Source organism: Poecilia latipinna, unplaced genomic scaffold (genome assembly GCF_001443285.1).
Source record: "Poecilia latipinna isolate Pla-1442-1.1 unplaced genomic scaffold, P_latipinna-1.0 Scaffold256, whole genome shotgun sequence".
Lineage (NCBI taxonomy): Eukaryota > Metazoa > Chordata > Actinopteri > Cyprinodontiformes > Poeciliidae > Poecilia > Poecilia latipinna.
Window position 1 is genome coordinate 379,889 of NW_015112872.1, and position 23,081 is coordinate 402,969.

A 23,081-nucleotide genomic window follows, 5' to 3' on the forward strand; every position below is an offset into this window, starting at 1 on the left:
AGATTCTGCATTAACCTAATTAAAAAACAAAGATTTTTTTTTAAACAAAATTCTCAATGGGCCAAATAATATGTGCTCACTGCAGTCCTTTTTCTCCTAAGCTCAGGTAAAATGGTTCTGCCTTTGTCTTTGGTTCAATTTTACACCTGGCAAATCTCCCCTGCCTTTCTGACTTTCTTCAAAATCCTCTAAAGTTTGTTTCTCCTCTTACTTCACATGAACACATTTTTTTCTTTCGCTAAACTTTCCAGTGGATACAGCATTCTTATCAGCCAGCTTTATTTTTAGCACTGACCTTTTGTGGCTTTACATAAAGTTCTGTTGGACAACAGTCAAGTCAGTCTTCCCTTTGATTATGTAAGCAACAATATGGCAATAATCACAATTCTGTATTTAAACAAATGCCAGCCTTATGAGAAATACGTATTTTAAGAGACAGCAAGCGAAAACAACCAACTGAGAGAAACACTTGAAGTATGTTACACTTCAAGTATAGTCACACTGTTTGTGAATGTACTCTGTATTTTGTGAATGTACATATGTGTTTCAGACTATGAAGAAAAATAACCAGAGGAAATACAAAAGGCAGTTTTTAAATAGTGCTTTTATGCAAAAGTATAATATAACAGCCCCTACAACCTCATAACTGCTTGCGTCACTCTTATCAGCAGGAAATGCATTTGAAATATGTCTTTATTCCAGTCACATTGTTAATTAATAACTACCATTAAAAACATGTTACAGTGGCAAAAAGTGAGAGGAAGAACAAGGTGTTTTGCCCAGAGTTTGGAAATTTGAAATACTGAAAAACTTTATTTTGTTTGTTCTTATTTATTACTTGGATCATACATTGGGCTATATTTAGATCCTGTAATTAATTTGGAGATTAATAATTATTAGATAAAGGACAGAGACAAGTACTTTCACACATAAATGGGTAGATTTTGAAGATCTTTCATTTTCATTTGAATTCAAAACTATTTCTCAGCTACTTTTTAGGTAGTCATTGAAAAAAACTTAAGTCTATGGAGTTGGGCATAAAAAATACAAATTGGCATTTGGCAGAAAAAAACAACAACTGATTATTAGATTCTTGTTTCGAATTGCAACAAACCGAAACTGTTTCTCCATTTTTGTTTTTAAATTAAAGTTCTTGAGCGCCATATTGTCTTTACATCATAAACACGGATGTGAGTTTTCAAAATGTAATCCATTTTACTTCCAATCATGATGCATTAATTAATCTTAAAGATTTAAGAGGATCTCTAGAAATGACATAAACACCCCGGATTGTATGCCAGAAGCATGTCAAGTCTCATCAGAGGCTTTAATGTGAAGGTGTGTTTTCTCATAAATAAGCTTATCAAAAGTTTAAGTAGGCTAATCTTTGCTCTCTCTCTCCCCCTCTCCTTTCTCTCACTGTCTAAGAATCAGCCCAGGCTCCTCCTCCTTATGATAATTTGACAGTAGCATCTCCACTGAGTCAAGCCTCCGCTCATTCTGATTCAATAATGTGATCTCCTTTCCACACACGGACCGTGTCTCCTCTCTTCTCTTTTTATTCCCCTCTCTTCCCAGAGACGCCCAATGCACACTTCACGCTCCCAAACTTACTTTCCATAATAGTTGACTTGAACTTTTGCTTTTCTTTTTTTTTTTTTTTTTTTTAAACTTGCGCTCTTTTTCACCGACAATGACTACCATGGCAACTCCTGCCACTCCGACTCTGCTTCCCGCTGCTCCACTCGGTCACCACCCGGTACCGAGCTCCGTCTCCCCGGCCACCAACTCTCCGCCACCCGCCGCCACCTCCGCCGCGTCCTCCCCGGCTCCACCGGTGGCGCACCCGGCGCTGCTTCACCAGTTCCGGGCGGACCTCCTGCTGCCCAACGGGACCCCGCTGAAGGGCGGCGGAACCCCGCTGTCCGCCGGGGCCAAGCCCGTGTACGCCACCGCGTCGCCCGTGGAGAGCACGCCGCAGAACAACGAGTGCAAGCTGGTGGAGGTGAAAGGGGCCAAGCTGGCCTCGTTCACGGTCAAAGGCACGGAGCTCATCTGTCTGCCGCAGGCTTTCGACGTTTTCCTTAAGCACCTGGTCGGCGGGCTCCACACCGTCTACACCAAGCTGAAGCGGCTGGACATTAGTCCGGTGGTGTGCAACGTGGAGCAGGTCCGGGTGCTGCGGGGGCTGGGAGCCATCCAGCCCGGGGTGAACCGGTGCAAACTCATCTCCAGGCAGGACTTCGAGACGCTCTTCAACGACTGCACCAATGCAAGGTGAGCTGGGGGAGGTGGAGGTGACGGCGGGGGCACACGGAGGGTTCATCCCGGTGTTGTTTAAAGTGCGACTGGTGCAGCAATGTTTATTTTTGTTTTTAACTCACCTCACTTTTAAAAAGCTGAAAGATAATGAGTTTAATTACTGTTCTTATTTGTGTTCATTTTCAACTTTTATTACCTTTTGTATGAGTTTGTCATGTCACTTTCCTCCCAGTTTGCCTAACCGCTCCCACTCGTTTTAATGTAAATGAGGCTCGTTGAAGGCCAAGTTTGTTATGTTATCGCTTACTGTTAATGGAGATAAAAGATTAGGATGCCAACAAATGTGTTTTGATGAACTTCGGAAGTTGAATTAGTAGATAAAAGACTCCAGGTTTAGTTTAATGATTTTCTGCCAGTTTTGTTAAATGCATTGGAAATAGGCAAGGGCCAGTATTAGATCATCACAGTATCATCACGTTGGTTAAAATTCACTCTTTATGTAAAAACAATATAACTCGATGAAATCTTGTAAACTCCATTTATAATATTGATTGTCAAAATTGTAAATATGATTTCTTCCATATTTATAGTTGGTTTTAAACATATCCAGGAACACTAGTTTTCAAACGTTATATCCATCCATCCATCCATTTTCTGAACACCCTTGTCCCTCAGTGGGGTCGGGAGGGGTGCTGGTCCCTATCTCCAGCTAACGTTCCGGGCGAGAGGCGGGGGACATCCTGGACAGGTCGCCAGTCTGTCGCAGTCAAACGTTATATTATGTTTTTATTTTGTTACTATTATCAGTTTCAAACGTTACAGTCAAAGCAGTGGACCCCCTGTATTCACGGGGCTAGGGGTCACAGCCGGGGTCAAAGCTAGCATCCGTGAATACTTAAGAGCCCCTTCAAAAATGCTTATATTTTAACAGTGGAAACACCAAATATGTTTTCATATAGTTAATACGCAAAGTGAAAACCCATCTTAGCAGAACCGCATGAATTAAAATCCACTCATCTCCGTTCTTTTAGGAACAGCCAATCAGCGGCAAGAAAAATGAATGCCGCTCCTGGATTGGCTGCTTTGCAAGCGCCAACCAAAAGCCTGCCAAGTAGCATTACGCCTAGGACTTTCAGCTTCCACCTCATTTTCTTTGGAACATTTTTGACAAACTTTCCGAAAAATTAAAAGAAATCCCAAAACTTGTCAGATGGACATAGATGAAAAATACTTGAAATTGCATTTGGATATTTAGTGGTTTTTATTGTGATGGTGGTGAATGGCACAAAGTGAAAATGTATTCTCATTGTCTTTTTTTTTTTTTTGCTTTAACTAGTGCAGCTACACAGATTACCCTTAAACAATCATGATATTGTGTTTGCAGACAAAATTAGAGTTAACAAGTTTATTCAAACTGACTAGTTCATAATAAGAAACGTCACAAAAGTTGCTGATTTTCATTACAGATTGTAATTTCAAGTCAGATTTAACTTAAGTAGGAAAGATGGGTGACAGTCCACAAATTTCCTCACCATGACTTTTTATTGCAAGGAGAAATTGAACCAATCAAACCTCTTTCTCGGAGGCCCAAAAGAAAGCTATAGGAGTCGTCTGTCAGCCAGCTGGCCAGCAGTGCACAGCAACACGTGTAGGAGAGACGGCGTTGCTTCATTCTCCAACACCGGCTTCTTTCATGTCATTTCACGAGAAGGACTTTAAACCCCTTGGAATGGTGTGAGGGCAGATCTTTGCCGTTTTGAGAGCGTAACTTTTTTTTAAAAACATTAGCATACCTTGATGCTGGTAACTGGTCCATGCCTACTTGCCTTACTTCTTCTCCTTCCAGGCCTGTAACTAATTACCATTTTATTGGATGATAAACGTCTTGATGGCTGCGGCGATGTTGGCGATAATGAATTTTTGTAATCCTAATAAGAAGGAAAAAAAAAACCCTACTCTCAAAAAGTTTGTCATGTTATCACTTACTGTTATCTCTGTCTCACTCTGACACACTCTCTCTTTGACACACTCTCACTTGCACACATTGAATCTGACACTGTCATTCTGAGAAATTGATTCTTCACAGAAATTAATTAATTTTCATTTGGCCCCAAGCGGCAGCTTAAATCAGGACAAGCTCACTCACTCACTCGCTGATCCCCTTCCTTTTCTCTCCTTCTCCCATCTTCCTTGCCTCCCTCTCTCCCTCCTTAATAACTTGCTGTCTTATCATATCAACACTCTTTAGCCCTGAGCATCAGAACAGAGGAGATGATTAAATGAATTCTCTGTATTTATGATGCGATTATGTAAATGAGGTGTTTTGCAGAACTCCGGTGGTGACCAACTGCATGGGTCATCAGTTCCAGCGTGGCGCAGAGATGTTTGGATAAAGGGGACTAAATTGGCTGGGATTTGTGGCTTCCCGGTGCCTCGGCCTGCTGTTGTGCAGACCACATGCTCGTGACAGCGTGAGCTTGAATCCAGAGGAGTTGTGGATTATCTCTGGTTTAGAGAACTCGTATTGTTTGATGGTTAATCCTTGCTACTTGGAGCATGGATGATCCAATTTACACCTGCCATTAACTTTGGATGGAGGCCGCATCGAGATGTGCGCAGATGAACACGCGGAGGACGTGCGGAGCTCTTGCCTATTTCCGCAAACGTTCTCCTTGTTTTTTTTTTTTTTTTCCAAAACCGAAGCAAGAAGTTTGGAGACGAGCCTTAACTTGTGGATTAACCACCTGCTCTTAAGCTTTTGCAGCCCTCCAACCAAGACAAAAATCCGGATGCGTCTTCTTCTTCTGGTTGCTGCGGGATGTCTCCTGTGTCTGGTGTTAATGGGAGCGTTGTTATACAACCCCCCGAAAATACACAGCCGCTGCCGTCTCTAATTATCCACACAACACTCAAACAGCCTTTAGTTAATGAGATCTGAAAACATCACTCGTCTGAAATCTTCAAACAACTCGCCTGATTCTTTGTCTGAGGGCTTCAAATGTGCTGCGGTAGCCATTAGCATCAGTACCCCCACCACCGCCACCTCACCGAGTGCATTAGAAGTTTTTAAGTGATCCCTTGTGTGGATGGAGAGACGTACAGTAGCAGGTAAAAGAGAAAAAAAGTAGAACTCAAGACGGTTTGGGTCAAAGTCGGAAGGGAAGCCTAAAAGTTTCAAGAAGAGTCCCCGAGAATATGATGATGTGGCTTTCTGACAGACTCGCTCAGATTTCTGTTACTGATTAAGACAGACATCACTTATTATTTTCCAGTTCAGGATAAAGGTTGGGAAGAGACACAGCCGAGATGCCCGATGGTTTTGCTAAATGTTTTTGGGTGCTTGTTTAATCATTGCTTCAAACACTCAGTGAATGTCAGAGCAAAGTGTGAGGCGCTTTGCTGTTCTTTGGACTAGATAAAGCGCTAAACAAGTACAGGCCATTTCCTATTTCTTCACTTTTTTCAGTATTGAAGCAAAGTCTCTGTTCATAATTGTTTTACCTTCTTTTCTTTGTCCTGCCATGTTCACACACACACACACACACACACACAGCCTGACCACCGACTCATCACACAGTGAAGATGGGCCAACTTTACCCTCACTCCAGTTGTAATTCATGCATAGGTGGCGCAGAAACACACCCTCTTTCCTCGCCGTCTGCCGGCGCGCACCAACTCGCACGGTCACGCCTGCGTGTTTTGCTGGCTTTGCCGCTAAATGACATTAGTTCCACCGAGGGAACACGGCGTGTAGGAGGCAACCCGATCCGACGTCCTTTGCTCGTCTCCCCCTCACAAAAGGAATTGTTTCATTCTCCATTTGGAGAGAGAGCACGCCAAACAAAGTCGCTCAGGTCAAACTGGGTGTATTCGTGACATGTATGTGTAGACATTATGTATGCAGTGTTAAAAATAGTCTTTCCTTCCGTGCATTACATTAAAATGTTCTGATGTACCGTGGAACAACATCTCCCTTTTTTTTTTTTTTTTTTTTTTTTACAGAACAATATTTAAAGAGCAACACATGGGTTCTCTATTTGTGCTCGACAATCTTTTGCACACGACATGCTTAAGTTAAAGTTTCATTAAAAACGGATAAAGATGCAGTAAGATTTGCACAAAATCAACATCGCTGCTTCGGACCTACAGCAGTAGCGATGAAGCTTATTTTGATAACCGCAAATAAACTTTCTTGGGATTTTGTGTGACACGTATGCTTAAGATCAGAGTTAGTTTGCTAAAAAAAATAAAAAAGGAGCAGACATGATGCTGCTGACACTTCTGTTGGATGTTCGTAATGAGTAATAAACATTTTTTATTGCGGCAGCACAAAATCCATTCAGACGGAGTGAATTTATTCAGCGGGGTTAAGTACCCAGTGTTAAGGAATACTTGCTGTTCTTTTAAAGAAAAACAGTAAATTGCATGAATGTTGGTAACCCAATCAGTTCCTACTATTGTAACTGATGCATTTATTTCATTTTCTAGCTAATTTTCCTAAATTTACATGTTCTATGGAAAGTGAGCTTGGTAGTCCATGACTTTCTGTGAGAGACGGCTGACGTGGACTTGAAACTTTATCACAATATTTTGCTGAATTTGTTGCGATAAAGTGTCGATAAAATATTGTTAAAAAATCATAACTATCTTATTCTTATCATCTTTTTAGCAGTACATTTTTCTGAATACAGTCACTCAAATACAGAAGAATGTGCACCAAAAAAAGACCTGGCGCCTTATTGAACAGGTCTCTTCACCAATGTTGTTGAATGAAGTGGTGCAACTGCGTTTTGATTATATTTAGTCACATTTCCTTAAATATTGATGTTAATAAATGCTCATATGGAATCAACAGTGGAAGGAAGTAGTCCAGACACCCAAGGTAACAATCCAAACTGTATTGTAGCTTTTCAAGCTTTACAAACATCATAATTCAATTCATAAATGCTGTATGAACTTTGTAACTCATCCAAGTTTCTTCAAAGAGTTGTTGTAGATGCTAATGGCCGTGGAAAAGAAAGGATCCCACATGTAAAGGTTGCAAAATGCTAACGTGGTGTGAAACATATTCATCATATATGTAAAAGTACTTCATGCCCACTGCATGGTGGAGGATCTGTGAGGCTGTGGGACCTTATTTTAGAATGCATGGCATCATGAGAGCTTTGAAATAGCAGGCCATTGGGGAAAAAAGTTTCCTCTGCCAGGAAACTGTAAATGTGCTGTCATTAGCAGGATTGTGATCCAAAACATATGGCCAAACAGAAAAACAAATCCCCAGACTCAAATTTAATCTTTTCTATGGCCATCCCGGTCCCCCAACCAAAATCCTGCAGAAAACTTATGGGATCAGCTGAAGAGACGATCCAGGACTCTGACTGATCAAGAGAAATTGTGTTAAGTTCAAAGATCCCTCCAACCTTGCTGTCCTGATGGCAAAAGAAACTTATGCAAAACGTTAGCAGCAGGAGTGTCAATAAATGTGCTACTGTTATTTGTTTTTTCTCTCTGATAAAAATGTTTACTATGATGAAATTGTGGATTTCACACAATTATATTTGAAAGTGTTTTGCATAACTTTTACCAGGGATGGAGGCAAATTTGTTCATGTCTGTGAAAATCTAGTAGCTTTGTACCGTTTCTTTGTTTTTCAGTGACGAAGTTTAGCCTTGCAACTTTCTGCAGCTGGTGTCCTGAGTATGTATACGTGTGCGTGTGCGCGTGTGTGTGTGTGTGGGTGGGTGTGTGTGGGTGGGTGTGTGTGTGTGTGTGTGTGTGTGTGGCAGGTCACATTCAGCAGTGTTGGGACAGAATCCAAGTTCAGATGCGTTCAAGTCTGGCTCAACTTTAACCTCAATGCTCTTTTGATGTTTTGTAGAGACGAGTGCGATGAGCTAAAGAGGGCCTCTCCGTCTCTTCTCTTGTGTCGGGTTTTAATGGAAAGCGCACACATGCTTTCACACACACACACACACACACACACCCACGCACACACGGTCCTGACATCGTCCTGACCCTGGAATGCGGTGAAGGAATGCCCAACAGTATCGGGTTAGGGGATCTGAATTTTTTTGCCGCGATCAAACGTCCTGTGTTAGCTTCTTTCATGACATCAACACACACAGGCTAATAGTGATGCATCAAGTTTTTTATTTTTATTTTTATTTATTTATCACAACATCAATCTCTCCCTCTCTTTTCTCCAACCTGGAACATAAGTCTTCCTGCGACGTTATGATTTATCAAACCGGACCGTGACTGCGAATACAAACCCGTGTGATAAACACAGATTGAAAGGATGGGAGCTGTAAACCGCTGCTAATGTATTCCAAACAAAATCCTGTTTGAGCAAGTTCTCCCTTTTCTTTCCCCCTGCTCTCTCACATACACACACAGCTGCTACCTATCACCACCTCAGTCCCTCCAAGCCAGTAGCTGTTCCACTGTTTTGACTGTAACACTTCCTCTTCTTTCATTACTTTTCTTGACTCTGAGTGTGTGTGTGTGTGTGTGTGTGTGTGTGTGGTGTGTGTGTGCAAAGAGCAGAGAGATCTGTCATCTTGGTTGTGTTTTTGTTTCTATTCCACCTGTGCTAAGCTCCAGCTGCCATGTTTGGCGTTTCATGTTTCAGGTAACACACTCCGGAGAAGAAGCTCTGAGGGCAGAACTCGATGTGCAGGTTACCTTCCTATCCCTAAAAAAAAATAAAAAAAAAAATAAAAAAAAATAAAAATATGTGTGTGGTGTGTGTGTGTTCATGTGTGGCCACAGTGTTGGCATGAAGGAGGACGTCTGGGTGAGATTTTAATTAAAGTTTGAGACAAAGAGGTCATAAGCCATACACCCCCTCCTCTACACACACACACACACACACACACACACACATCCACACACAATGAACTGTTTTCTCTCTTCAACCCCCCCCTCCCCACCGCTCCCTCCCTCCTCTCCCTCATTCCATCCCCTCAGCTTGATGACTTTTCCATGAAAGGCTTTTTCATTAATCCTACCTCAGGGAACCGGTGCTCTCCAACCTCTCACACACACGCAAACACGCATGCATGCACAACACACACATAAGACCTCCCTCTGTGGGTCACTTTGATGTATCAACGTACTTGCAGACTAAACACAAAATTAGGTTCCAGTTCTTTATGCCCCTTAAAAATGCAACATATACAAAGGCGCAGACAACGCACCCACCCACCGACAACACACACATGGAGATGCGCACACTGGCACACACACACACACACACACACACTTAGAGAGGCCATTAATTAGTGAGTGCAAATAAACAGTAGTAAGGGAAAGGGAAGCGGCTGCAGTAAAAAACAAGGCAGGCTCTGGTCTCTGTGCGTTTTATTTCCCCCTGCTGATCTTCACTTCTGCATCTGTGTGCGTTTGTGTGAATTTGACATGTTTCAACATCAGTTCCTGTCCAACTGTGTTGCTTTACCTCCAAACATGAAACCCAAAAATACATTTCCTGCTTTTGTTGAGCTCAGTGTGATGCTGAAAACAAATATTTGAAATTCTAAGCACCACACACACACACACACACACACACACACACACACACACACATTCACACAGATAGTCACAACTGTATCCCTCAGATATAGATTTGGAAGTTCAAGTCTTTTTTTTTTTTTTTTGGGTTTCCCCCCAAAAAATTGGCCCTAGTAATTGTTGTGCTAACCTTTTATGGAAAAGTTATTACGGAAGACTTTAGATTTTTAAATTAGTCTTTTTGCATGTTTCCCAGGAAAAGACCACTTAAGTTGTTAAACAGCTTTTAAAAAAATAGTATTATTCAAAGTAACTTTTGGAAAATTATAGGAAAAGATGTCGAACGTACATCAAATGCATCAAAATGTCATAAAAATGAAAACATGACATAAGACAGAGCAAAAAAAAAAAAAAGCCAAAGAGTAGCATACACTCTCTGTATATCTCAGGCTTTTAGAAAAATATTACTTTAATTTAGCAGTTTTTCTCAATCTGCATCTGATTTATTTGGGTGCAGAAAGAAGCCGGCTGCTAAGGGATTATTGGTTTGTTTGGAGACGTTTCATCAGAGGAACAAACTGGCCCTAAAACCGACTTCAGATAAATTGTATCACAGTAAATCTGCTCCGTTTTATTCTACTGTGGTTTCAAACTTTTCCCTTATCACCTCTAGTATCCTGGAATTAGCAAAGTTAGCAGCCGTCTGAAAATCTCTGAGTGAAGATCTGCTCTCCTTAGGGAATGAGATGCACTGATCGCTCATCAAAGTATCGGAATTGACTAGTTTTTATTTCTAATTGAAATCAATTGAAGGTATTGTTTTGATACATAAATGTGAATCATCTTATATTCTGCTGCACATTTTTTCCTCTTTTGTATTTTCACCTTAGAATAAAAAATAAATCAGAATTTGTGAAGTTTGGGATTAGCAGATCAGACCTAAAAAATTAAATAAAAATAAAAATCTGTACCAGCCTGCAGAAGCCTGATTGGTGCATTCCTACCACTTGTTTCTAGCCTTGGTGCATTTTACAGTTATCAATGCCAGACACGCTAATTGTGCTAAAAGTAGCAAAACTCTTCATGTTAAAAATGGACCAATCACAACAGGGAAGCTGGAAAGAAATATTCTGAATGTTCTTAGTTGTAGTTTTCCAAAGCTGAATCGGAATCTACTAAAACTGTAAGGGGGAGGTCAAAGCTTTACAAAAACCAGCCACAAATCTCTCGTTGCTCACTCTCTAGCTTCTTTTTTTTTTTTTTTTTTTCCTCCCTATTTTTACATGCATCTGTGTGCGTGTCGCTCCCTGTGCTCCTGTTAGTGTGAGTGTGGGTGTGTGTTTCTGTGAGATATCTGATGTCAGCTGTCACATCCCAGTCAGTCTGGGCCTATAATAAGAGACAATAATAACAACTCATTAAAACCGAGGGCAGGAACTGTGGAGCTCATCGGCTCATCAAATTAACCTTTGAACACTTCATACACACGCACGCACGCACACACACACACACACACACACACACACACAGATGCACACACACACATATTCCAGCTACCTGTTTTTTCTCCCAGAGTTTGTGGCTACACATTCTTTCTCCCTGTCTTTTTGTGTCTCTTCATCTACCCCCTCTCAGCCAGTGGGTGTGTCAACAGGGGATTGGTCCTTTCTGCTGGGTAATTGATGAATTATATGCAACATGCAAATGAGGCGCCATTAATCTCCTGACTGACAGCTTCGTTTATGGGGCCTTAATGACGGCTGGATTAGATTCTAATTAAAATCTGCTCAAAGACACCCCACGCTAGGAAGCTGCTCCTTCTAGTCTATCTCTGCTTATTCCCCCTCCTCACCCTTCTCTTTTGCACCTTTTTTTTAAACTTTTATGTACTTTCTCTTTTTATGTCCCTCTTCATCTTTCTGTCTCACTTTCACTCCTCTTTAACTTTGCTCTTCACTCAGGTTTCACTCCCTTCTCCGTCGTTTTCTTCCTCCTCCTCCTCTTCCACCTTCTTCTTTTGCTCACTGTCTTTTAATATCACGCAGCCTCAGACAGACGCACAGATTGCTGTTGTGTCAAGCTGCTGTGAAACGGAGATGAGGTACGCTGGTTGTCATTAGGCCTGACGTGGCCCGTGTCATTTCCACTGTCAGGACATTCACACCGTTTAGTCAGAGCCCGAGTGATGTCTGACAGCTTTGCACGTACTTCCTCCAGGATTGATCGAGCGCGGTCCTGCTCCGTCAAGCCTCGCACGCGAACGCACAAGAAAACCGCGTGCGTCTCGCCTCGTACTTACAGCTGTTGTCGAGCAAACTTGTGACATGACGGGGGGAAGAAGGGGGGGAAGGAAAAGGGGAAAGAAACGGCTAAACAAGGAGAGGACTGAAGGGGAAGGAGGCGGGCGAGCGCATTTAATAAGCAAACAAATGAATGAGTAAGCTGAACAGTAATGAGGTGCTTTATGGAGGCCATAGGGAAACTCCTTTTCTGCTTGCTCGTATCCACAGGGAGGTCAGATTTGCTGTACAGCAGCCTTCCTGGAGGCGCTCATGTTTCAGTGTTTTTGCTTGTTGACACTTCAGCAGGATCAGAGGTTTACAGACTTGAAGGACACTTTAGTCTAGCTGGGCCACCCATCTCAGTCCCAGCATGGAGAGCGGCCTAATGACTAACGCCAGCGCTGTGTTTTTCTGCCTGCAGCTCGAGGCCCGGACGACCGCCCAAGAGGCTGCAGAGTGCGACAGAGGGCGGGACGCACCACATGCTGTCTCACGGCGGTCTGATGCACGCTGGGATCATGCCTCCTGCAGGTGACCACCCATGCCTCGGCGTGCTCACGCTTTACATACATGAGCTGTGGAAACAATATCAGTGCAGGGGGGGAAAGAATAGCTTGACTGATCACTCTGTTTTTAATATAAAAAATGACAAATTTTGGAAAGTATTGGTAAAAAAAAAAAACAGTACTCAGGTATTTCTGTCATGTTTGACTCTGGTCATGAATCTATCAGTGACACATCAAAGCTTTTGCATGGAAAGAGTGCTTGTTTTATTCATAGTATTTATAAGTTGAGAAAAATTAGCTAATTAAAAAGGACATAACAATAAGATAGGCATGTTGCCGTTGGTGACCTGAGCTTCCTTCTGAAGTTACTGCTGTGCACTGCAGAGCAGCTGGCTTAAAGAAAGCTCCTAAACATCAAGCTACAATCTGCATTTTCAGTGAAGGAGCTGACTGCTGGATGGCAACCTCAGCAGACAGCCTGACTAATCAACCAGCTCTCATCACCTTGGTGTACTTATTTACTCTGCAATGATGACGGTCTGATATTCCTGACCTAACTGTGATTGAAATTCAAAATAACTATAAGTAGGCAATTGATTGTAACAAATGTGTTGTTTTACCGGCAGCACAGGTAACCAGTGCTTGTTAGAGTCCTTGTTAGCTACCGTAAGACTCCATCCAACTGGTTGAATATTACATTGGCGTGAAAAACACAGGTTTATAACACCTGGAATATATTAGACAACAGTTATTGAGATCCAAACAGTCCGTTGAGGTATGAATATTGCACACACTGGTATTGTAATGCCGATATGTCCGACATGTTTACGATATATTCATATATCATGAAACTGTGGTATCTGTCCTCGGGTTTATCATGATGTGAGAATCTTATATTACCCAATGCTTAGAAGAATGTCTATAAAAAAAGAGATAAAATACATTCACACCTAAATTTTTGAAGATGAAAATATAGCCTTTTATCATATTTTGTGATGTACCTTTAACATATTACAGAGCAGCAGTTTACTTCAGTGTGCAGCGAAGATGACTTTCACGTCAAATAAATATAATGAACATTTTACATATCTTCAAATTCTGCATCAATTTTTCCAATTCATCAGAAAGTCAGTCTCTATTAGCTTTACTACCTAAACTCTGCATCATGTCTGGGGATAAAGGGCAATGAAAGTTCAACTAACAGGCCAGATATATTATTATGAATGCATGGCACTTGAAATTTAATAGCCTACCAAATATTGCATCCAAGCAGTCTGTTGGAGTTACAGCTCTGCACACATGGACTTTGCAATTGTGATTGCAATTCAATATTCTAATACCTGCCACTTAAATACGCTGTAAAAAACAAACAACAAAAAAATACAAAATTAATTTCACAGTTTTTGTAAATCTAAAAATGTTGACTTTAATTTTTCTTTAGAAAGTTTAGCAGTTAGTCACAGTAGAAATTAGACCTGGTCATATTAGGAAATCTATATACCAATGCACGTCATTTGAAATATAATAGCCTGCAACTCTTCAAACACTTAACAGAAAGTTTCAAAATATCTCTAAAGTTAAATCAGTATTCAAATTAGTTTTTTTTTTAAACCAAGCTCTCATATCAATAGCAGTATTCTTAGCGTTATTCTTCTGAAAGCGTTCAAATTCTGCTCTAATATTAGCTCCAAGAGAAAACATGTTGCTCGACGTCCCTGCTTCTACAGACATGACACAGACTGAGGAGGTTTTCACTCTTTATTTTTATAATGACACATTTTTACCCATCATCAATCGCATGAAGGGGTGGGGATCCCGGGAGGCGACCGGTGAGTTGATGAATAAAATTAGCATACAGACTGCTGAGTGCTGACAAGTCAGAAACAACTTGCAAACTTGGCGGGCTTCGTTTCCTCGTCTTAAAAAGTGTGCAAATTTGAGTAAGTATCCTTGCCTGCAGAACTTTAGATATATAATTGCGTACAGTTATATTTGAACCTTGTTGTCATTGCAAGTTAATGTATGTCTTTACATCCTTTCGAACAATAGAATCTTTAAATGTAAGTATTTTGTTGCCATGGTTTAACACAATGCAGCTTGTGTTTTTGTTTATTATAACTTCTGTGTGTCTGTATGTGTGTGTGCTTGTGTGTGTGTATGTGTTGGAAAAGCACAGAGAAAAGGGAGAGAAAAGTAATTGTTGGCACCTCACCGCTCTCAAAGTTGCCCTTGGCTTTGTGCTCTTCACTGAAACCTGATCTTTTCATTCCCCGCCTCAAAAGAAGCCATTTTCTATTAGCCTCCACTTCCTCTCACTGTTCAAAGGTGCTCCAGTGTGTGTGTGCGTGTGTGTGTGTGTGTGTGTATTTGCGTGAACGCTCGAGAGCATCTTTCTCAGTGGGGGAAAAAAAAAAGAGCCTTTTTTTTCCACCAAAGAAGAGGGCACGGCGGCAATGTCAGCGCCACTGATTAGAACTGGCCACATGAGAGGGGAGAAGGAGACGGGGAGAGCGAGGACATTTGAGCGTAAAAGGCAGGAAAGATCTTTGATGTCACCCTCCTTAGTCGCCGTTTCTCGCCTTCATGTGCTCGCGAGTGCGCACGCACACAGCAGCGCGGTGGCTCACGTCCCGCTGTGATGCTGACATTTGAAAAGGTAAAGTAAGGAGAAGGGATGGGGACGAGAGGGCAGGGAAGAGAGGGGGAAAAGGAGATGAGAGGGGAAGAGCAAACTGTCCGCTGCAGACGTCTATTATCTGAGAGGACGGGGCGGGATCAAGAACACGACGGTCAACTTGGTTGCCAATGTTTAGACGGATCAGGAAATTAAGACTCGCGGCTTGTTTGTGTTTCCTCCGTTTGTGTTTGCACAGTTGTGTGCTTCGTCCTGACTTTAATAATTCACCATGTTTGTCTGCATTAGCGCAACAGATATTTAATTTTCTATTTTCAAGGCAGCTCTGAAAGGGAGGGGGGGTCAAGCTGCGCTCCGAGGTTCAAGCCATAAATTAAAATGTGCCTCGGCCCTCCCCACTCCCCCACTTTCGCCACATTTTGTCGCTCTCTATTACAGATTATTCGAAAGTGCACCACCTCTATTAAGAGGCATCTTCACCTCCTGTCTCCTGCTTCGGATTCTTTTATTCTGACAAAGAGGGCCTCTGTGGTTTAAAGGTGGAGCTCCCGCTGCTGTTTGGTGTCGCCCTGCACTCTCTGCTGTGGGATGTGATAGCGTTGTGTGGGTGAGATGAATGTCTTGGCCTGTTTCTATCTCTGCTGATTCCCTGGCAGGCTAAATGGCCGGTGCAGTGGTGCAGTCAGAATGAATGGCTGGCCTCTGTCTTCCCCTGACAACCTCCAGCCTACCAACTGCTCTAATCCTCCACTGGGGGCCATTGATCTGGCTCTTATTGATTCTTTTTGCTTTTTTTCTTTGCCCTCCCCTCTCCCTTCTCTCCTCCTCTCGCTATATATCTGTTTCTCTCTCTCTCAGATCTTTCTGCGCTGGCCAAAAAGATCAAGCTGGAGGCGATGGCAGGTTACCATAGTAGTCAGCAACATAGTGGGCCAAACGGAGAGAATGGTGACCACAACGCTGGTCTGGGTAAGCTGTAACTTTCTTTTCTTTATTTATTTTTTTCTTATCTGCCCACAAACACACACACACACACACACACGTGTGCAAAATGTGTAATTACAGCTGTGTAACACGTTTCTCAGTTGTTGTCGATACACACCTGTGATACCCCCGTCAATACAAATTGAGCAGCTGTGGCGCTGCTGAATTGAGCTGATTAGGGCCAGGATGTGACATCGCCTCTCCTCTTTGTTTCCTTTGACGAAACAGTAGAAAGCAAAATAGTTCGGCGAGGGGCCAGTTCTACCGATAAAAATGAGGTCGTCCAAACAGCTTGGAATTACAAAGCAGGTTCTGCTTGCATGTGTTTCTTACTCACCTTGTGGAGTTCAGCATGATTCAGGTGTGTTTTGTGAAAATATAGATTCTCCAGCCAACAGGCTCAAGTGCTTTTGGCAACAAATTATTCCAATGTGTTAATCATCACACCAAGAGCATGCAGACTTTAATAACCGAGAGGCAGAGGCCTGTGTGAGAGTCACACAGTAAGATGAACTGAACATTGTCCGTCTTGAACGTTTTTTTTATATTGGTGACGGAAAACACCTGATTGCCATCCGCCATTTTGATAGCTGACCACTTGGTGCAGGCTCACAGACATTTTCAACTTTACACACACATCATAAAAGTAACTAAATCAATCAATAAAAAAAAAAATTGCCAACTTGGACTGCATTAAATGCATCTTGTTTTCCGGGAGCTCAGCACATTGAAGAGTGATTGACAGGAGCTCCTCAGGTGCAGCTGAATCACTGCTATGGGATTTCCTTCCACTGAAGCAGGGGCTAGTGGGATCATGAAACCCCACATTCAAAGAGTCTTGCCAACTTCTGATCACTTCATTTGAAGAAATATTCCCTGTTTTGAGAAATTTGGCTGATGCGGCACTTATCAGTGTGGCAGAAGAGCTCTGGTTCTTCCTCTAGATCAACATCAACAACTTCCAGCTGGTGAGCTAAAGAGTGCAATGTTGGCGTTTTGCAAAGCAGCCAATCTAGGAGCATCATTTATATTCTTTGGCAATGATTGGCCAAAGATCAAGCAATGAAAATGTGATTGTTTCTTTACTGCCTGTTTGTCGGACAGTAAAGGAAGACAGTGGAGGGTCTCAAGTCTTCCCTCTACCTTGATTACCAATTGAACCACTCAATGTAAACTGATCTGTTTTCTGTATCTTGAAGATGTGAATACTAAACATAGTTTAATTAAAATCAGGAACTTAGAGAGTCATTGCTTTTAACTTCATGGATTTGCACAAACTTGAAAAAATTGGTATTTCTTAATCAGTGTGAAAAAAGTAAACAGAGTGGTGAAATATTGTATTTTCTAAACTTATTTTTCTTATTAGAATACAAACACCTAATAGACTACTCAGAAAAACAAATGGACTTTACATTGGAACGAATTTACATTTTACACTTTCCCATCGAGTCAGTTTGCATCACTGACTGGATGCAAACTCAGCCAAAAACAAATTAAAGACATATATTCTTGCCAGGACTTTTTCAATGTCAGTACTTAGTACCTGCCCACATTATCATAAGTGCCGATACTTGCTTTAATGACCATGGAGTTACTGTACTTGACAAGCCAGCAAACTGACCTGACCCAAAACTTAGGGAGACACTGTGGGCTATTGTTAAGAGGAAGACAAGAGACACCAGAACCCACAACGCAGGCATGATAAAGGTCACTATTGAAGCAACTTAGGAAGAAGTGACCAGAGCCACAAACTGGTCACTTTTATGCTGCATTTACACAGTAATTTATACTAAAGAAGCTCATTCCAAGTACTGAGTCCATGCATATAATACATCCTACTGAAATACTTTCCAGTAGGCTGAAGCTTTTGTTTGAAAAAATCCTTTTTTGATCTAAGGTAATATTTACATTTTTTGGGAGATGCACGATATATCGGCACTAACATTGGTATTGGCCAGTATTAGTCATTTTTTAACATGTCGGAATCTGTCCTATAAATAAAACTGAGTCAATATGAACAACCAATATTTATTTTTATCTTGTCTCTGATCTCTTTTTTTCTCAACGGTGTCAAAACGGTAGTGAAATAGATATAATATCTGTAAATATCAATCATCAGCCATAGCAGCAATAATATCGAATAACAATATCGGCCCAAATTTTCATAATGGTACATCCCTACTATTTTTCCATGTGCTCTACATCATTCATAACATTCACTGCATATAAACATGCAGTCAGTGTTAAACATTCTCGCTGTAGGCAACATTTGAAATAGCATTGATTTATCCTGGCACCTGAAGTAAAATAAAACAGAATTTACTTTTATTTTAGAGCTTAGCAAATAGCAATGTAAGCCTGAAAAGATTAATGGGATTAATCATGATGAATCGATTATTGAAATAATTGTCGACTATTTTACTAATCAGTAAACTGGACAATTCAAATCCAAAAGAAAGTTGTTTGCTGAAAAAAAAACAATATATTTAAAGCAGAAGTTGAGCCAAAACTGTACAAGAAAATATATACACATTTTGTATTTAAGATTAATACGCCTTTGTGAGTAAATAAGTTATACTCAAAACTCCTCAGGTGTCATAGTTTTAGCTTCACCTGATTCAGATTCACTAAAGGAATGCTTTGTTATTGCATTTTAGGCAATAGCTATTTGTTTTTTGCATTTGTATGTATTATACTGTATTTTAACAAATTTCTAATATTGAGTAAACAAAATAAAAAGAAAAATCTGTAGAATGTGGCAAGTTTTTTCTATCCGATTAATCGTCAGAATAAACGATTACTAAAATCATCATTAGTTACAATCCTATGCTAATCTATATATTCATGCAACGCACATAATGGGAATTGCCTAATTACGGATCTCCTCCCTTTGGCTGCTGATGACGTGTTACTCATATGTTATTAGAGCATTTCCCTTAACTGCTCTCCGGCCTCGCTTTGATACGAGGCGTCGCGGCGGCGAAAGTGGACAGAAGCAAGTCTGGGCGATATTGAGATGAATAAGATGAGAGGCCGAAGCCAAATCAATAGTCTTCCCTCTAATTCACCATCCTGAATGCAAACGACAAACGCTGGACAATCGATGGCATGACGGGCACGTGCACACTCGCGCGCGCTCACGCAAACAGCTCAGGTTCACCGCGCCCCCTCTGCTATCGACAGGTTAAAGCGACATCAGCGTGTTTAGACAGACGACAGGGCTTACGGAGGTCTGTGTGGAATATGCTACCAACCTGGGACATGCACACCTGGCATGTGGAGCGCACCGTGAAGCTTCAGGAGAAACGTGCACAGAAAAAAAAAACAACAAGAAACAAAAAAAAAAAACAGAAATTCTCCTGTTTTTCAAAAATGACATTAGCATCAAGGTCTCTCTCTCTTCATCTGAAGCGCTTTCCTCCGCGCTCCCTGACGGTAAACACCGCCGGCATTAAGCTTTGTTTACCACTGTATACACTCGGTTACGACTGCCAGCATCTGTGTGCAGTTTGGTGGCTTGGTTACCACCAGCCATTATAAACCTGTAAAGCTTAATCACCGTTAATGATAGAGTCAAGTGGAAACACACACAAACACGCATGCACGCAGACTAAAAACGGTGTGTGTTTTTTTTCCATACCGCCACCCACAGCCTTATGGGAAGGATGGGCCCCTACCAGCGCTCCAACCACTACAAAGGCCATCTCAGATTACACACACGCACACTCGCACAACTGCTGAGTGGGACACCTTATGGGCTGCAGAAGAGCAGAGAGAAGCCATTTCTGCGTTTAACAAGATCTTCTGGGAAATTTACAGTAACTGTTTGTTTACAGTAATGGTTTGTTTGGATAAACATAAGAGAAGCAGTTTGACTTTTGATGTTTTCTAATGAAACATGGGGAGAGAGAGTGAAGGGGGCCGAATGAGGGCGCAAATGAAATTTTAGTTGGTTGTGGGGTTTGGACGGAGGGGCTGAAGTGAGCTCTGGGCTCCAAACCGAGGTTTTAATATTTGGCTGCGAGTCGATTGTCGGAGCATCTGGTTATTCAGCTCCATTCAGACAGATCTTTTGTTTGGATTAGTTTATGGACTGGGCAAGTGACAGACTAATCTGCCAAAATGCACAAAGCACTACACATATGTCTAGCGAGGCTAACTCAAAAAGTCAGCACCTTATGCTTTAAAGCCTACTTCGCCTGCTCTTTTTTTTCCGTGTCGTTTGCTTTTTTTTTGTGTCTGTCTTTCTGTAACTTTTTCTTTTTTTTCTTTTTGCTTTCTCTAGTTCTATTATTTGTGACAATTGTGCGGAATAGAGTCCAAGATTTTTTCCTTTGTGTTTATAATTACCCAGCGTGCATTGCTGGCCCAGCACCAAGACTGCCATCAGCTTCTTTTGTTCCACTTCCTCCCCGTGTTTCTTTTGTTTTTGTTTTTCTCCTTTTATTAAATGATAAATATTTATGTCATTTTCTCTCTCCTGCTCCCCCCACTCAACAGGATTGTTTGTTTCATGAATAGAGGGACTGAAACAACCCACTGGGGTGCTGTTGAGAGGAAGGATTTTGTTTTCAGATAGCGGAGGCTTGTCCTAAAGAGGGGATTGTGAGCAGCAGATTGGGAGCGATAACAAGAGCTGAGTTTCAACTACTAAAAAAATGTATTGAATCATTTAGGGGTGAGCGATATGGAAAAATGAAAAATTACATCGTAATTTTTTTAGTTGTAAAGTCCAGATGTTTTACAATTCCCTTTATATATATATATACAAATAAGAAAATCTTTTACTATCAATACTGATTACAAATTCATCAAAGTTCCAATTCTAATTTCAGCGTTGGCATTAATGTTATTGATGTCATGTTTTTCATCATTTTATCAATCAGTGCACTGTGAATATTTCCTGATTTATAAATCTATCAAGGTTAGATCATATCCTGCAGCCTGAACACACTTTGCACCCAGGATTGTGACTAGTGTGTTTTTATGGCCCGATAGGATATTATAAAGTGTTTAATTTAAACTTAAAGAAAGTTAAAGAAGTTCAGAAAGCTTTATAGATAGGTGGGAGGCCAAAGTATCCATCTAGCTCTCTACAAACATGGCATATATGAAAAGAAAAAAAAAAAAGCAAGTGAAAAGCCATTGTTAATTGGCTTAACGATTGTTACAATCCATTAATCTATTAATACTGCCCGTGTTCCTGAACGCAGCATTCTCCTGTTAAAACAATGCGGTGGAAACGTCACGCTGTGGGGAAGCTTTTCTTCACCAGGGACTGGGAAGCAAAAAACACTTGTTGAGGTGGCAAAAGACTTGAGACAGGGTCAAAGGTTAACCTTTGGGACAACGAGCTGAAACGTGCTGCGAGTGCTCTAATGATTTAGATCGAAGCACACACACATATCAGAATGACCCAAAATCAAGATCTGAACACAAGTGGGAATCTGTGGCATGACTGGAAAATTACATCCAGTCTGAATTTGTTTGGGCCACAGCAGCAGTTTCACAGCGAACAGAACATGTGATCATATGTTTAAATGTTGGAAGAGACATGACCGAAAGACACTTGTGGCTATAATTGTTCTGAACGGCGATTCTCCACAGTGTTGGAAACAAATGCTCACACGTTTTCAGTTTTTGTTTGCATAATGTTTTGAAAACGACTATCATTGTATTATTGTTATTATTACTATTATCATCCTTTCAGATTCTGGTCCTGCAGTACTTTGAGTTGGTCTCATCCGAAATCCCAAAAAGAACAATGACGTTTGTTCACTGTGACCAAAAGAGAAAAAGTTCAAGGGGTGTGAATACTTTCGCAGGCCACTGTAACTTATCCTTTAAAACACTCTCCAGCCTGCCTTGTACAAATACTTTCAGCTACTTGTTCAATATTGTTAGGAATACATGACCTGATGGTGTCATGATCCTACTAATGGTTTCAAGTTAAAACGAACCGTTTCCACGTTGATTGCATGGAACGTTGCAGCCTTCATGGCTTTTAAAATTGACAATAGAGGAAGGACAGAGATACCGAGTTGTTTTACTGCAGTCTTCTTCCTTTTCTTTCTTCTTCAGTTTTGGACCAGTTGCCCTTCATGATGATGTCACATCCTCTGATTCCTGGCAGCCTGGCACCAGCCTCTGTTTCCATGGCAATGGGCCAGATGAACCGACTGAGCACGCTGGCCAGCATGGCCAACGTGGCGCAACTCCACGCCAACCCACCTGCCAGGGCTCCCACCTCTGTCATTAAGGTGAGCCCAGATGCCCATCAACCTCTCAGACTTCGATGGCTAATGGCTTGTGGTCTGATCTGCGAAACCGACTTTGAGATATCTTAGGTGCTCGAATAAACTGCAGCTGTCTTAACCCTTCATTTCATGTTTTACTTTAAAGATTGGTGTTTTTTTTTGTTGTCGAACTCTCTAAGGACCGAGTCCTTAGGGAGTTATTACAGCATCAGTTACAGGAACATGCCTCTGATTTCACAGTTTTAACAATGCAGACTGTTATTTTTATGACGGCGTCCCAAAGAGAGTTTAGAGCAAGCTTTTTCCTGTAAACATCGCAGTGAGTTTTAAAGCCTTCCCTCTGTGCAAAAATAAATTTCTTTAGTGGTTTGTGGGATGCTTTGGGCCTGTAATATTGTGAAATAAAACAAAGTGAATTTCAGCTATAGGTCAGTTGGCAGAAACTCCAGTCTTTCCCGAAACCAATTCTGACTGATAATCAACAAATAAAAACTCTTTTGCCTTTGGCATTTTTTCAGTTTAGAGGAAAGCTGAAAACTTGACTTTGAAGAAAAATAATTAGCGTTGAAGCATTTTTTTTTTTTTTTTTTTTTTTAGGGGCCGAAAAAATTTCTGTCATTTTGAAAAATGGGCAGGAAAAGAA

At 41.3% G+C, this 23,081-nt stretch overlaps 1 protein-coding gene across 2 annotated transcripts in view; it reads left to right on the plus strand.

Moving 5' to 3' along the window:
* The first annotated feature begins 557 nt into the window (after positions 1 to 557).
* The window catches only part of dachc (dachshund c), a 36,000-nt gene continuing 13,476 nt past the window's right edge, over positions 558 to 23,081 (plus strand). The window contains exons 1-4 of one of the 2 annotated variants that reach the window (XM_015033070.1): positions 558 to 2,277; positions 12,478 to 12,587; positions 16,056 to 16,166; positions 22,263 to 22,441. In XM_015033070.1, coding sequence (XP_014888556.1) covers positions 1,694 to 2,277; positions 12,478 to 12,587; positions 16,056 to 16,166; positions 22,263 to 22,441 — 984 coding nt within the window. In that variant the 5' untranslated portion in view covers positions 558 to 1,693. The remainder of the gene's footprint in view (positions 2,278 to 12,477; positions 12,588 to 16,055; positions 16,167 to 22,262; positions 22,442 to 23,081) is intronic. The other variant, XM_015033071.1, reaches the window with a different exon arrangement.